General features: G+C 50.0%; 2 protein-coding genes across 5 annotated transcripts in view; both read left to right on the plus strand.

The window, feature by feature from the left end:
• Nucleotides 1-221: 221 nt before the first annotated feature.
• utp25 (UTP25 small subunit processor component) lies at nucleotides 222-4,541 on the plus strand. Its single transcript, XM_048975477.1, has 12 exons — nucleotides 222-373; nucleotides 464-503; nucleotides 690-876; nucleotides 1,047-1,265; nucleotides 1,364-1,452; nucleotides 1,602-2,000; nucleotides 2,161-2,377; nucleotides 2,458-2,660; nucleotides 2,846-3,028; nucleotides 3,133-3,242; nucleotides 3,490-3,735; nucleotides 4,097-4,541. The coding sequence occupies exons 1-12, from the start codon at nucleotides 276-278 to the stop codon at nucleotides 4,350-4,352; spliced, it is 2,247 nt and encodes a 748-aa protein (XP_048831434.1). The 5' UTR covers nucleotides 222-275; the 3' UTR covers nucleotides 4,353-4,541.
• A 5,792-nt stretch (nucleotides 4,542-10,333) lies between these two features.
• Nucleotides 10,334-15,950, plus strand: part of syt14a (synaptotagmin XIVa) — a 45,363-nt gene continuing 39,746 nt past the window's right edge. For 3 of the 4 annotated variants that reach the window (XM_048974426.1, XM_048974427.1, XM_048974430.1), the window contains exon 1: nucleotides 10,334-10,427. In XM_048974426.1, the coding sequence (XP_048830383.1) occupies nucleotides 10,415-10,427 (13 nt within the window). In that variant the 5' untranslated portion in view covers nucleotides 10,334-10,414. Of the gene's footprint in view, nucleotides 10,428-14,409; nucleotides 14,979-15,950 lie in introns of those variants that run through there. The other variant, XM_048974428.1, reaches the window with a different exon arrangement.

The following is a 15,950-nucleotide window of genomic DNA, read 5'->3' on the forward strand; positions in this document are numbered from 1 at the left end:
ATCAGCAGTTATTCGTGTCCTTTTCTGGACGTTTTTGTCACATGCACGCAAATATATGGCATAAATATAAATTTAAATATATATATATTTATCAGTCGAATTGTTTGTAAGACTCCAACCCTAACAGTCTACCTTCCATAAAGCTCTACTAACAGAGACTTCCGCGTTGTCGCTTAAATATGACGTAGGACGGAATCTTGATTATTATTGGTCAACATCACAACAGATTCCGGTACCGCGTCCCATGCTGTTGCACGTGTGGATTTGTTGTAAAGATGGGGAAGAGACGGAAAAACCAGGCTTTCCATAATTTAACCAAAAAGCAGAAAAAGCATCTGAAGGAATTTGGAGAGCAGCACCCTTTTGATGACACGTAAATATACGAATACTGTCCGTATAGTACAAAACTGCATATGGTTTATGACAAAATATTAAACATAGCTATTTTACCTATGTTTTACAGTATCCAGGAACGTGAAGAGAAAACACAGATACTGAACCTGGTAAGTGTTAAATACATGTAGCATGCTTGTTAACGATCACTCTCCTTAACTAGTTAGCAGTGTGACTATGTGCATATTCCTGGGAGTCGCTTTTCTGAGCGTTTTTTTAGCGCATCAGAACGTGGTGTTGGGCTACCAAGTTCGCGTCGTCTTTGTTTAATATGTTGTACTTCGTTTGTGAAATAGCAACCAGACAGTCCGGAACATCACGCGGCAAGGAGTGACGATGAGAGTGAGACGGATCCCGAACCGGAATCCGCCTATCAAAAACTGCTATCGACCCTGAGTCAACCTGCTGATGAGGAGGAGGAGAGTCAGGATGAAGAATCGGAGAGTGAAAACGACGAAGAGGAGGAAGACCAGTGTGATGATGGTGCGCTAAATGTCGGGGTGTTTCTGATTATCTAGACAGTTAAGTGCTTGATGTACTTCGTGCTTGTGTGTTTAGAAAAAATTAGGTCTTGACAGGGAATGTTTATGCAGTGATTGAGGACGCCGTCATTATATAAAGCTGTACATCTGTGTCCTGTGCCTTACCTGCAGACATAGATCCTGGTGATGGGAATGAGGAAGACGTGAAAGAAGATAAAGATGAGGAGGGTGATGAAGGTCAGGAATGTCCAAGTGAGGAAGAGGAGAGTGCCCTCGGTGAGGAGGCAGCAACGGGTGAGGAGTTTACAGACAAGGAGCATGAGTCCCAGTTCAGCCTGGAGACTAACTTCCTCGGGGAAGGAGATGGAGAGTCGCAGGAGGACCGTGACGGTAGGTGGGGCAGCCATTTCCAACACGCTCAGGAGAACATGGTTATTGTCCCTCGCATGTATCGGTTACTTAAAAGTGGTACTGCTTGCTCTGTGCAGAGCCATTGATGCAGCACCTGGACACTGAGCTCAGTGAAGAGAAAGTGCAGAAGATCGCATCCGGCAGCAGGAACAAGACCCTGATGAAGGTGCTTGTGAGGATGCTGGCCTAAAGAGGCTGAGCTGCACTACCAGAGGGCAGCCTTTGTATTTGAGGAGATCAGTAGCTATGTGAAGCTGCTCTGACTTGAAGGTCTCAATGTTGCTGTAACTATGGCCCTTGCTATCTGGCTTGCAGTGGCCAAGACTGGGGACCCTGCTTTACAACTCCGCCTTGGAGGAATTCATCTCCATCAGTCCAGAGATGAGCACCAGAACACCCCATCTCCACAAGGTCCTAGAGGCCAATTGGGTGTCCGTGAACCAGGCTGTCCTCCCCCAGGGGCCGGCCCAGGACACCAGCCCACTGCAGCAGGAGCTGCTGGGCCTCATGAGCTCCTACTGTGATGTCTACTTCCCCGAGAGCTTGCCCCTGGTGGATGCTCGTCAGGTGCGCAGTGCTTACTGCCTGCATGTGCTCAACCACGTGCTGAAGGCCAATGCACGCGTCCTGGCCAACAACGCCCTGCTTAGAGAGCGCAAGCCTCGGGACGAACCCCTGGACGAGCCTCGGGATCAGGCCCTGACCAGGCCCAAGGTGAACCAAAGCTGCCCATATTTTGAGTAGGCCCTGCCCTATACATCTTAAACCGCACAACCTTTAAGAGCCAAGGTTGGGTGCATCGTGTCAATCAGGAATAGGCCCTGAGTACCTCAGTTTTTGAACTTATGTACCCTGGACCCCTTTCCTGTTCTAGGTTCTGATTCTGGTGCCCTTCCGGGACTACGCACTGCAAGTGGTCCAGACCATCATCAGCCTACTGGAACCCAAGGGGAAGAAGATGGACGTCAGCCACAAGAAGAGGTTCAAAGATGAATTTGGGGAAGACCCCGGAGACAGACCACCCAGCCTATCCCGGCCTGAGGACTACCTGGCCGTGTTCTCCGGCAATATCGACGACCACTTCCGGATTGGTATGGTCGGTCTTCTCACTTTACTCTTTTGAGTTTTATGGAACCGTAGACATTTAACCACATTTGCTTGTCCCATGGAGGCCTGTCCATCCTGCGCCGCAGCCTGCGCCTCTACGCCCCCTTTTACTCCTCTGACATCATCATTGCATCCCCTTTGGGCCTGCGAACCATCCTGGGAGTGGAGGGCGAGTCCAAGCGGGATTTTGACTTCCTATCTTCCATCGAGGTCCTCGTGGTGGACCAGGCTGATGTTTTCCTCATGCAGAACTGGGAGCATGTGCTGGTAGGATCTGGTCTCGTGTCTATGCTTGTCCATCGTTGTCCTAAAGATCTAAACTTCTGATGAACATAGGTTGGACTTCATGGACAGATTTTCATCCAGTGGCAGTTCTTGTGACGTGAGAGCATTGTACAGGCCTTTCTCAATACCCACAATCCCCCTCACCTCCCAAAACACGTTTATTTCAGCACGTGATGAAACATCTAAACCTGCAGCCGCTGGATTCCCACGGCGTTGACTTCTCAAGGGTGCGCATGTGGAACCTGAATAACTGGGCCCAGTATTACCGCCAGACGCTGGTCTTCAGTGCTGTCCAGGACCCCCAGATCAACAGTATCATGTCCAAGCATTGCTTCAACTACCGGGGCCAGGTGGGTTTGTGTGCGGCAACAATGGGTTGTGTGGGTCACGGAGAAGAGAAGCCGCTATGGAATCCTGATTGATGTCGCATCTTCCATAAAAATGCCTTTTTTAGGTTTCTGTGAAGAATTTACCGAAAACCGGCTCGATCTGTCAGGTTCTGGTGCAGCTGCCCCACGTCTTCCAGAGATTTACCTCGGACAGTCACATGGACCAGGACAACAGGTCTGGGTGTTATACTCGGAATTGGGCACCAGAGGGTGCCATTGACTCGAATTTGTTAAGCTGTGCAAAAAACATGTAGTGGGCCACTTTTTTAATTGTGTTGCCCTGACTCTCTCACTAATGTTCATTGGGCTTTAACACTTAACTGCCAGTCACTATGAAGATCAGCACAGCATACCTGTGGATGGCTGTGGGCGGGGTTTGCATCCAGCCAATTGGGTGGCAACGTAAGCTCTCCTTCCTCCAGGTTCCAGTTCTTTGTGGACCAAGTTCTGCCCCAGTACCGGGATGCGGTCATGTCGCACACCCTCATCTATCTGCCCTCATACTTCGACTACGTCCGCCTGCGTAACTACATGAAGAAGGAGGAGATGAAGTTCGCCAGCATCTGCGAGTACTCATCCAGGTCGGAGGTGTCCCGCGCACGCCACTATTTCCAGAAGGGCGACATTCACTTCCTGCTCTTCACTGAACGCTTCCATTTCTACAAGAGGTGAGGGGAAAATGGCCGCCACGAAACACCAGTATCTGATAGGTGGCATAGTGGCTAAGGACGTGCGTGAATTTCACACAGGTTAGCATGCTGTGGAGATAAGACATAAATAAGATATGAATCTACACCAAATGAAGCATTTTCCTGTATCATTACAGAGGCTGTTTAATCGACCATCTGCATGTTTTCCTATTTCCAAAGAAAAAAATAATTGTCCCTCTTGTGAGTTTAACGTTGGGTATAATTTAACGCCTTCTGCCATGTATGATTTGTACAGACTGAGCATTCTGGGAAGAGATCTATGAAAATGTGCCTGATTAAAATGAATAATGAATTAAAGTATAAATCATTCTGTTCTCAGATACACTATCAAGGGGATCCACAACCTGATCTTCTACGCGCTGCCCACCTACGCGCACTTCTACAGCGAGCTGTGCAACGCACTGCGGGCAGGCGGCGACGAGGGGGCAGCCAGCTGGACCTGTACGACCCTTTACTCCCGCTTTGACCTGCAGCGGCTGGCCGCGGTGACAGGCGCTGAGCGCGCCGGACAGATGCTGCGCTCCCAGAAGTCCGTGCACCTGTTTGTGACGGGGGAGGAGTCCCTCTCAGTGTAGCCTCGGGAAGGGGGGGGGGTGTACAGGCTTATAAACTTGGGGTGTCATTACCTCATATCAGGGCGTTTTCCCATGACATCATTTTTCTGTTTGGCATTTGTCAGTTCTCTTAATTGCTGTACATTCAGATTCATTCTGTCATGTTATATATAACATAAATAAAGGGTAACTTCTGTGTGTTCATGAGAACAGTCCCCCTTTTCACACGACTAGATCAGGGACCGGACATTTTTCAGCATCCCTGAATGTGGCAGTTTCCCATAATGCCAAGCCAGTGTGGCTTTACATAAAGCCCTTGCCTTGCTTTAAATATTCTAATCAATGTAAGAACAAGCTGCGTTTTAACAGAGGCGTCTGGCACAGTGGTCTGTTCACAGGTACGTGTGGCGCGGCCAGATTTCCCCGTTAGTCTCAGATTTGAGCTGAGCCGCCTATTTGCGGTTGGTCCTCCTTGCCTCTATTCACTTCCCATAATGCATTTGGTCAGATTACTCACTGGAACTGCATCCATTCGCCGTCTTTCTACAAGCTCCAGGCCTCGTCATGTTCCCAGTCCCACTGAGAGCAAGTTTCAGAGTCTTTGTGAGAGCAGGAAGAACGTAAACGTAACATTCTCAGGTCAAGTTCTAAAGAAACCGCCTTCCTTTTCGAGACTCATCTTGATGGGAAGGTGACAGTAATTGGTCTCTGTAAATCGCTGTTGTGGTTGGGTACTGACTCTGAAGTCCCCTTAGCCCTCTCAGGAACATACCATTCTGACAGTGGGGGGGGTATGACAGACCAAGGAAATAGCAGTCACACTTTATAGTGGATGTGGCTGGGATTCAGGCCGAGGAGCGATATGGAGCCCAGTTTGAACAGGCCAGGTTTTTAGGAGGCACCTGTCACTAGCTGCCCCTGACAGAACCACAAAGTTGAAGTCTGAAATGCTCAACACGGCAGGTATAAGGTGCGAAGCACCTCCAAGCTGATTTCCGGGCCTCTGTTCGGTTGGGAAAGCTTGCATTCAGCAGCCATGTCCAGACATGTCACATGATTCCATCCAGATTTGTCAACAGCGGCGGGGAGTATTTTGCTTCAGCAGTACCTCTGGTTGCCTAGAAACGCAATGCATGTTGTAGACAGCCTCGTGGTGAAGCTGCAGTGTGCCTGTGTTTTCCTCCGACTGCATCGTTCATGGCTTCCTAACGGGCTTTTCCGTCGGCCCGGTCAGACCCGTCATCATGCCGCTCCGCAGCAATCACCGTCACCAGTGTGGATCACAACCTGCTTTTCAGGTCTGGTTTTTACACCCATGCGAGCCCAGGACTGCACCTCCAGTCCTAATCCCTTCCTTTGTTTGGACTGATGCCCCCCCCAGACTCACATCACGCAATGGTCTGGAAATGTCTGTTCTGCCTGCTTGTAACAGTCAATAATTCCACTCATATTACATAAACATTTTATCCGCCGTTAAATGGCACCTCTTGCTGTAGTTGAAGGAACAAACCCGTGTAAATATAGAACAAGGTTTTTGACTCCTTGACACTCGCTGTTAGCTCCCCTCTGGCTGAGAGGTGACAGGTGTCGGTATCTGTCATTACGGGCTATTTTAAGAGCAGAGCTGAGGCTCTTTGCTGCTCGTGGAAGTGTCCTACAAGTGTGCGTGCGAGGGAGGCTGTTCCAAGGAAGCTGAAGATGAAGCACAGCTCCGCGTTTGAGGAACGCCTCAGCCGTGACTCTGAGGGGAATGACATTAGGCAGGCCCTCAGACAGCTGCTCGTCCATCCCGACATCCCGAAGCGAGAGTTTCGGGAAGAATGCCGTGCAACCCCCTGGGAAACACTCAGAGTAAGACGGATCTGCAGCTCACGCGGAGAGCGCAGCCCACAAAATTCAAGGCCTTCGCAGTTTAGCGATGTGTAGGAGACAGTTGCCGTGGCAACCCCTCTGATGCCTACACACAGAACGACGGCCGCAGAGCTGTGGAGAGACTCTCATCCCACCTGCGGTGGCCCAGTGCCACGTGCTGATTGGTCCTCTTTGCCGTCCATTACCCTTAGGGCTCTTAACACAGGTCAAGGCCTGCCTATTGTCGGGGAATCTGAAAAGAGACTCGCTGAACAATTCCTGGTGGATCCATTCTGGGCTGGTTTCCCTTTAACCCTACAGTGTGCCCGGTTATTTAATATGCATGCCGCTCTTCCTCGTTGTAGAGAAACAGCAAACAAATGGAATATAATATAAAACTAGACAGGAAGTGGCCAAGGAACTTCAGAAACAAATACCTTGTTTTCACAGGCTTTTGTGTTGCTACAGGGTTTAAATACATCATTCGGAGTCTCCACAGAAAACTACATGAACGTCTCAAGTGTTTGCTTGGAAACAGCATCCCGGAAAATGCAGCTGACGATGTTCCCTAAAACTGGCGTCTCTTTAGCAACTGACTAAACCTGCCGGTTAATGGCCACTCAGTGCATCACTATGGAAACTGGGCCCATCTTTTAAATGGTAGGGTTAGCAATAACCAGAAACCAGAGTACTTAACAGGCAAAGGGAGATTCAGCTTTGCGCCATTTGCAACACAGCACCCCCTACAGCAGGGGCAGGAAAGAACAGGTAGATGCCTCCCTGACAAAAGCCCAACTAAATATTGTACTAGATTATAGTTTAAATTATTTAATGCCCTCAAATAGAAAACTATCAGATATCTCTGTACCCTCTCAGCCGATCCTCCAAATATCCGTAGCCTGATGTTTAAATTAACAAGGGCCAGCTGGGTGTCATTAAATGGGTCACCTGTGAGTCCAGGACAGGCGATCACTCTCTAGCAACACAAGGGATCCCAAACCCCCACCAGTCCTCTGTCCCCTGACCCCACAACCTCATTTTCTGTGTCAAAGAAGGAGGCTGCATTTATCAAAATGATGAGATAGACGCCAGTTCTACTGGCCACACCTGGACGGCCTGAATGCATTAAGCTTTAGAAGACTCTTCATCAGTGATTTATAAGGAAGAGAAAAATAAAGACATTCTGCAGATGTAAGGACTTGGTTACAGGCAGGTTAGGCGTCTGTGCCTGAGATCAGAAGGTTGCCAGTTCTATTCCCATCCTTGGCACATTAGCCACATCTCTAATGGGTTTCTGTGCAAAGTCTATAGCCCCCTGTAAAATGCCCCAGGGGTCCTGGGTGGATGGCGGCTCCTGTGCTCAGACCCCAAGTTGGATTTTCACCTTTATATTTGTGCATGTCTGAACAAAAGAGAACGAAATGGGATATGAGAAAAACCACACTGCGATGTACCTGCACTTGTACAAACGGTAAATAAATCTTCATTTCACCTGCAATTTATTTAGGTCTCTTCCTTTCAGTAAAAACCAGGCCATGTTCACCAGTGCCCAGCAGTACTGGGGCGTCTCGACCCAGTAGAGCCCAGCCAGGTGGACGGCATTCTCTGGGGACAGACCAGGCCGGCCTGGGAGAGCGGTAAAATCCTCCCAGGGACCCGGCAGAGCCACTGAGCGTCAGGCACATGTGAGCTGGAGGAGCTGCTGTTCCTGCAGATTTGGCGTCAATCCCCTCGGAGGGGGGGGGGGTGTTAAAATGGGATGGAGGGCAGTGTGACGGGCCGGCGCCGCAGTGTGTCCTGGGGCAGGGAGGGCAGTGTGACGGGCCGGCGCCGCAGTGTGTCCTGGGGCAGGGAGTGCGGCGTAAGCTGGGCCGCCCTGCAGGCAGCAGCTCCAGCTGGATGGCCTGAGGAGCCTCCAAAAGGCATTCAGGCCTGAGAGCATCAGGACAGCGACGAGACCCAGGGAGTCTCTAACACCCTCCTCTGAGAATAAAGGGAACTCTCATGTCCCCCCCTCCTACAGGAAGTGCATGCACCATCAGAACCTGTCACCCTCCCCATCGTCTCAAGGTTACTGCGTCTCTCACCATGAAATAAAAGATAAACGATTTATATCGCCACAGCATGTATAAATACCTGCGGTAGTTATTCATTTATTCTTTTCTACTTGTTTCTCCCAGGTCGGGTGCTCATGCTGAAGGGTGCTGCTCCATAAAGCGTCACAGCCAATCAGAGACGTTTGCTCCCGTCAGCCGCTGACTGACCACAGCATTGTTTGATGGAGCGAATGGAAGAACCCATGCAGACATAGCAATAGCGCATCCCGTGTCGTCATCCAGTGTGGGTTAATCGCATTACATGACCCGAGTCATCCACTCAGGTTAGCTGAATGCCATCTCCATGCTCCATGCTTCATGCTGCCTTCTGGCACTTCAACTTGGGACTGATCGGCCTCCTGCAGATCCCATTCCAGAAAGTGGAGTGTTTTATTTACACAAACAGCATCATTAAATCGATCTATACCCCTGTTGTAAGTCATAGCCCAAAAAAAATCATTGTCAGCACAAAAGCCTGAACCTGAGTAAGAGGAAGATCAGGCTGTGGCTTGTTCACCGGGAGTGTCAATTGTGGGTGTGTCTACCACAGGTTTGTCCTTTGTGGGTGTGTCCACTGCGGGGTTTGTCCTTTGTTTGTGTGTCCACTGTGGAGTTTGTCCTTTGTGGGTGTGTCCACTGTGGAGTTTGTCCTTTGTGGGTGTGTCCACTACCGGGTTTGTCCTTTGTGGGTGTGTCCAACATGCTTTGTCCTTTGTGGGTGTGTCCAACATGCTTTGTCCTTTGTGGGTGTGTCCACTGCGGGTTTGTCATTTGTGGGTGTGTCCATCGTAGGATTGTCATTTGTGGGTGTGTCCACTGTCAGGTTTGGCCTTTGTGGGTGTGTCCAACATGGTTTGTCCTTTGTGGGTGTGTCCACTGCGGGGTTGTCATTTGTGGGTGTGTCCATCGTAGGATTGTCATTTGTGGATGTGTCCACTACGGGTTTGTCCTTTGTGGGTGTGTCCAACATGCTTTGTCCTTTGTGGGTGTCCACTGCGGATTTTAACTTAATGGTCACCACTTTGCTTGAATTTTAACTTCATGGTCACCAATATTGCAGCTGCTACATTCTATATATAGTGTGTGTGACCCAGGAAGCCACAGCACTGCTTTGGGTACCAAGGCGATGGTATAATATCTCCTGCCAAACGTGTGATATTGGTTTCGGCATCAGATGCTGGCTTTTATCTACTGCTGTTTGACCCCCTGCTTACTGACAGCCTTAGGAAATCTGAGGGTGCTGATAGGGAATTTTTATTATTATTATTATTATTATTATTATTATTATTATTGCTGTTGCTTATTGTATTACACTGAAAGTTTCCCTGTTTTCCTGGATATCAAACCAAATCTCTGAAATCATAAAACACAGTTGTATGCTATGGACAACATTGCCTTAAAAACTTGGTAAAACAGAGCTGATTTAAACTCTTTATCTGCTGAAAATCTGTACTTTCTGATTAAATAAAAGGAGCCGCGGGCTTTATATTGATTAAATGTTGCTTCGGAACCCAATGAAGAAAAGTCCTCATTACAAAATAAATGCATCTATTTTTCACACTGTGCTCTTTGCGAAACAAATTACGTAGATACGCCTTCTGTCCCTGCTTTTCCACGCGTGCTTACACAGACTAAATATACATATATATTAATTTAATTATACTGTGTCATTAGGAAATGTATAATCGCGAAAACGTGCCGAGGCTCATGAGAAATGCGATTATCTTCTCTCGTTTATGATTAACATATTTCGCGTTGTCTTGGGTAACGACTGTTACGAGGATTCAGCTCCTGATCTCATGATCTTTGTTTTGTTTATGTCCATGCTGGGTATTTGAGTAATTTTTAATTTCCGTGTTGGCTGTTGCTTAAACGAATCTCTGCTAGTGATTTGTGGGGGGGGGGGCGGTTGAGGGGAATGAAAAGAAAAGAAAGGGAATAAATCTGAAGGAGTCCCGCGGGTGCTTTTAGGTGCCTGTATGATTATTGCGGCGGAGAGCAGGTGAGTAGAAAGGGGAGGTTTCATAACGGACTGTACCATATGGCACAGCCCCCTCCGCCGGCTCACACCTCCGCCCGCCCGCCTGCCTCTCCCTGCCTTCAGCGCTCGGCTTGGTTAAACCCAAACAGAGCATCATGGCGATTGATGGTAAGTAGGCCAATAACGCGCTCCTGTTCTGCTTATTAACTTTTATCGAAAACGGCGAAATAAACACAGGGGGCTGTGCGTGGGGACGGCCGGCGTTTGCGGGATGCCGTGCGGGGCTGCGGATGGGGACGCTCCGGGAGCGGCGGCGGTGCCCGTGGTGCTGAAAGGATAGCTCCCGCGCTGCGCGTCCCCCTGCGCGTTCCCGGCGCACACGCCCCGATCCCGACGCCTTTCACCTGATGCGCCGGAGTCGCTGGTGCCGAAAAGCGGAGGGATGCTGTAGAAGTTCAGCGGGAAATGGGGGAGCGATCAAAGTGCCGGAAGAAGGGAGCATGTTAGGGGGCTGCGCTTCGCCGTTTAAAGCGTAAAAAACGCGTTGCTGGCAAACTTTATGCAGGTCCGTTTAAAGGAAGGTGCAGGTGAGGTAGTGTAGCGGCACCGAGGATCTGTCCGGTTTAACCGCGAGGTTGATGCTTAAGGATAAAGTTAGTTGTGGTGACTGTCATGCTGGGATAAGGAGGGATCACGATGGCTCCTGCTGTGGCTCCTATTCTCAGATATTCCTGGGATATTGCGAGAGATATCGTGATCTTGCGAAATATTGTATTATTGCGAGCACACGGACCCCCCGCCCCCAGTTCCCTGCATCGTTTGGAGAACTAATAATTATTTGTTTTATGAAATAGTTAAATAAATTCTTAAGCAATAAACACATAACGTATCGGATTCGTTTGTATGTGACTTACTGACAGTTCATTTGATGTCAGAGAAATGACTGATAAGTTAAATACTTTGCCTGTTCTGAATAAGTCATGGGGGTCCGACAGGAAAACACCACGACTAGCGCTTCCCTGAAATATTCATACGGCACCCGCACATTGTGAGGATGACAGAGAAAACGACGCTACCCCCCCCCTCCCCCCAGCAAATGTGTAAAAATAAACGCATTTTCCCGACACGTGCATGACTGTGTACGCTGGGGGGAAAGTGTGTGTTTTACTGTCTTTTCTTTGAAAAGAGCAGCTAGGTTCTTTCTGCGTGAAAAAAACGTTATCAACAAACGGGTCACATATTTTTCTTTTGTTTGCTGTGTTATATAATGTCTTCATTTTTTGTATGGTCGAGAGTAATAATTAATTAACTGGAGTTTGATATATGAGAATTGTGTGTGATGAATATTAGTTTATAAAATCGCACTGTACTGAATAGGGTGGTTTTTACTCACTGCATCAGCGCCAAAAGCATAAACAGACGCTTGGCTGGTTACTGCCTTTGCTACTGAGGCAGAAATTGTGGGAGCTCCGAGAATCACAGCGTTCACGTTTCAGATCGTCCACCTGGGGCTGACTGGCTTTCAGAGGCACTTTTAGGGCACTGCTGAGCACTGCTGTGTTCCCTCTCTCTCTCATAGTCCCCGTTATTGTAATCCTGTTAGTGAACGGGGAGTGGGGGGTCAGCCTTCTCGGTTTGACTTTAGTATCTGTGGGCTTGTTATTTGCCAAGTGGGGGGTTGGGATTATCGTCCCGGTGAAGGTGTGGGTGGGAGGCATGTAGCCTCGGTAATTGCAGACACCTGTCAATCGAGTCTTGACCCCGCCTCCGGATGCTTCCCCCTCCCGGCAGTGTGTGACTGGCAGCCTGAAGAGGGTTTGCTGTATTTACCATCCCTGGCACTGACAGTCTCCCTCACGCTGAAGGATGCTATGGAGGCCCTACCTCCCTATTACCTCTGAGGGCAGCTGAGGCAGAACGTTAAAGGCGCTGAACTCTCTCTGCATGTATGACAACGGCCCTGCGACCTGCGACAGGCTGCTCGGTCACCATCAACATTTTCTGGGCCTGCTCTCTGCACTTGGCTTGTTCCTGTTAAAGTTTCGGCGTGTATTTCTGCCCTTGTCCGTTTGTTTCAGTGATTATGTCAGAACAGAAATTCTCTTTCCTGCGCACAGCTTGTAGCTGAGGAGTTTCACGTCCCTCCGCAGCTGGGCTGCCCCCCCACACGGATCGGTGCGTGATCGCCTTTCCCACAGCACACATCGGGCCCTCCCTCCTGACCTGTAGTGCCAAAGAGACGACCAATCAGAAACGTGTCACAGCGAAAGGGAGGCGGGGTTTACGGGGGTCAGATGCTGGCTGATTGGTTTCCCTGGCCACGCATAGTCTGAATGTGGGAAATTCCTGTCAAACATGCCATGACTGCAGACACCAAACAATATTCAGATTAAACTGGACTTAAAAAGCACTTGAAATCCTGAGGCTCAGTTTCTCTCTAGCTGCCAGGTGGCACATTTATGCTTCACCTCGTCTGATCCACAGCTCCGGGCCCTTACGCATGTCACTGCTTGCTGCTCTGCTTTGCGGGGACCCGAACCCCACAGCGACACTGGCTGTGGCAGACGGGTGATGAATATGTTATATGTCAGCGGTGTAAAGACACACACTCGCACAGCATCGCAGCGTGGAGTGGCAGCTGTACGTGCATTTCCTGCGCCATGCCCGTGGGTCCACCTTCCTCCTGGACCAACCAGCTGCATCTTCTGATGAAGACTCAGTAACCATGGAGAGCTCTAAAGCCGCTGAGCAGCATCCCACAGCCGCGACGCTTCTGGGCATCTGATGCATCGAGCCGCGCTGGAGAAGAAGCCTAGCGAACGGCCCAGGCTGCTCTCTCCATGAAGGCAGCAGCGCTGCCCGAAGTCTTGCTCCCTCCGGAGTTTCAGGAGACGGAGCTGACGGTCCTGAGAGTCTTCTCTCCACTCACTGGAGCGGGAGACGACACTGAGCCACACAGCAGCCTGCCAGTGCTTCTGGCATGTCCACAGTCCATGTGTTTTGGATGGAAGAGCAACCTCAAAGGCTCCATTTTTCTTGGACAGGAAATCATCTTCAGCAATCCACCCTGTATGCATGTCTTATGTAGCCACAATCTCCCAGATTGCACCGAGGTATGAAGGACCATTCCGGTGTCTGTGTGTGTGCAGCATGTGTAAGGAGGGTAGGGAATGATAGCTGCAGCTCTACCCTCCCCCAGGCCCTTACCTCCCCCCCCCAATCTAGCCCCTGACCTGTGCTGCTGCACTCCAGCTGTGACTCTCCTTACTGGGGCCGAGGAGAGGGTGACCCTCATTAAACCTCTCTCTCTGCTATATATACATCCTTCTAGGTCTTATGGCAAAGCCTATTGGTTCAGAGGTTGTGTTCAGCCAATGGCTCTTTACCTGTGCAGCTGGGAGATGCTCTGTGATTGGCTGACAGGAGCTTTAAACGTGCAGTGAGGTGTGTTTGTGTGGATTCATGACCTGAGTCGCCCTCGGCTTATTCCGTTGCCTCGGGTGTGCGTTTGGTCATGTGACCAGTCGAAACGTCGGTGAGGGGGTTATATGTAGTGGAGTCGCGGTGAATATCAGAGCACGCTGCCGGCTTGACGCTTCCTCTCATTATAGCTAAGATTCTTGCTGACCCTCCGATGAGACACAGCTTCTGAGAAATGGCTGAAATAACCAGCTATGGCGCTATGGACCAGACAGATAATGAGGCATAATTTGGGGGGAAGGGGCTGAGATGGGCAGAGGGAGCCCCCCCCTGCCCCCCCCGCCTGCCATTCTCAGCTCTGTCACTCTCGGACTCGCTCTCTCGCTCCTCAGGAGCCTTAATTTCAGACATTTCAGTGCCCCAGTGTGTAGCCCAGTCTCCCCCCCCCCCCCCACTTAAAGAGCACCAGCTGACGCCGTTTCATTTCAGATCGGGCTGAACATCTCTTCCCGTTACCCTTCTGTTCGTTTCCCGTCCTCTAATTATCCATCATGATTAATTTCCGTATGATTTATTTATTTAATTCCATTCCATAATTTGCTCTCCAATTGAGACCCCGGGGCCCGCCGGCTGTCAGCCGTGGTATCTCTGTGGTACCACATGGTCCCGTCCGCCATCGGTGGGCACTATCCCCGCTAGCTCCATTACAGGGGTCAGAGAGACGCAAAGACCACGGGATTACCGCCACCATACGGAGCGGCTGGCCCTAACCTCACAGAGCAGGAAGAGGCTTTGTGCGTCAGCATGGCAGGTCCCCTTACAACAATCGCCGTAAAGAATTCGGGCCTCCAAACGCTCGTTTGACTGAATATTCTTTTAAAGGAGAGAACAAAGATGGTGGCACTTCCTGAGCACTGAGTGTCATTATTTTCACCCCTTTGCGTACGTCTAGGTTGGAGACGTGAACGGTCTCGGATCTCGGAGCTGCCATTCTTTTGGAGGGGGGGGGGGAGTGAGGTGTGACTCCCCCACACACGCGCGGAGGACAGAGGGAACCATTAGAAGAATTCATCTTCTTTAAAATTCACAGCAAGCTATGTGACGACCATTAAACTTTTATTTATGGTCTATTCTATCCCACAAACTGGCTCATTTCCCTTCCTGTGGTAATGACACACAAATTGCTGTTGTTTATCGGTTTCAATTACCAGCCAATCTGCCTCCCATTGGGCACCAGAAGGCAATGCTAATGCTAACACTGGGTTCAGTCATTGCTGGGCAACTGGTCCCTCCCAAATGGTAAGTGCAGCCAACCGGGGCAAATTGTGGTGGACCGGATGTGTGGTGATTGGCTGGCGTGTCCACTGTCTGTACTGTGATTGGTGTAAACGGTTATCAGGGTCTGATGCCAGCATGAAGGTCCCACTTACTACGGGAGGCGCTGTGAGGGAGTGCAAAGCTGCGTGAAGCAGAACCAAAATTCTGCTCCACAGATCTGAGAAAATGCCCGTCCTCAGCAAGTAAGCAGATGACTCCAGATGTTCTGGAAGTCGTGATAACCTGCTTTGTCTGCCTGAGAAGCAGCTTCCAAAAAGAGGGTCTCTTGTAGGTAACAGAACTGATGGCAGGCTTTGGCTTTCTAGGTGGGGTGGGGGCCGGTTTGGATGGGTAGACTGTTTTCCCTTAACCTCTGCCTTTGTGGAACCTTCCGCAATGAATCTTGCTGCAGACACTGCAGAAGCAGGGCTCCTGGAGCTCGTGCCGGTTCTGCCTGACCCTGCGCTCCTTCCCACGTGGCCCCAATGCCGCATATCGGATCCCCGCCAGTCCAAGGTGGCGGAACAGCAGCTCCTGACACATCTGGGCCTCGTGTTGAGTTTGCACTTCGCTTTTCCGCCATCCCTGGGGCAGCGCAGGGGGCCGTGGGGAATGCGTTCGTTTATGTGGAGCGAGCCGAGCTCACAGACGGCCTGGGAACTTGGCGGACCAGGTACCAGGAACTAGGAAAGCCAAAACGGAATGTTTCATTCTTGTATTTAATTACACCTGTCACCCACACAGTTGCCTCTGTTGTCCCTGAAGGCCACACAATTGTTCCTCGTGTCCCTGCGGTCACATGCTGCGGTCCTGTGATCTCCCAGCGTAATTGTAGCTCTATGGCCTCAGCAGGTGCTGAAGTTACAGATCCACAGACATCGAATTAATCAAATGAATATTGAATAAGTAATTCATTCAGTTAGATTTCCGACCTTCCTAAAGTTTCAGATGTTT

This window comes from Brienomyrus brachyistius, chromosome 14, assembly GCF_023856365.1.
Source record: "Brienomyrus brachyistius isolate T26 chromosome 14, BBRACH_0.4, whole genome shotgun sequence".
Classification (NCBI taxonomy): Eukaryota; Metazoa; Chordata; class Actinopteri; order Osteoglossiformes; family Mormyridae; genus Brienomyrus; species Brienomyrus brachyistius.

Coding starts and splice junctions, on each gene's coding strand:
- utp25 (XM_048975477.1), top strand. CDS start 276: ATGGGGAAGAGACGGAAAAACCAGGCTTTCCATAATTTAACCAAAAAG. Junction 877..1,046: donor GGAAGACCAGTGTGATGATG/GTGCGCTAAATG, acceptor CCTTACCTGCAG/ACATAGATCCTGGTGATGGG. Junction 3,736..4,096: donor CGCTTCCATTTCTACAAGAG/GTGAGGGGAAAA, acceptor TTCTGTTCTCAG/ATACACTATCAAGGGGATCC.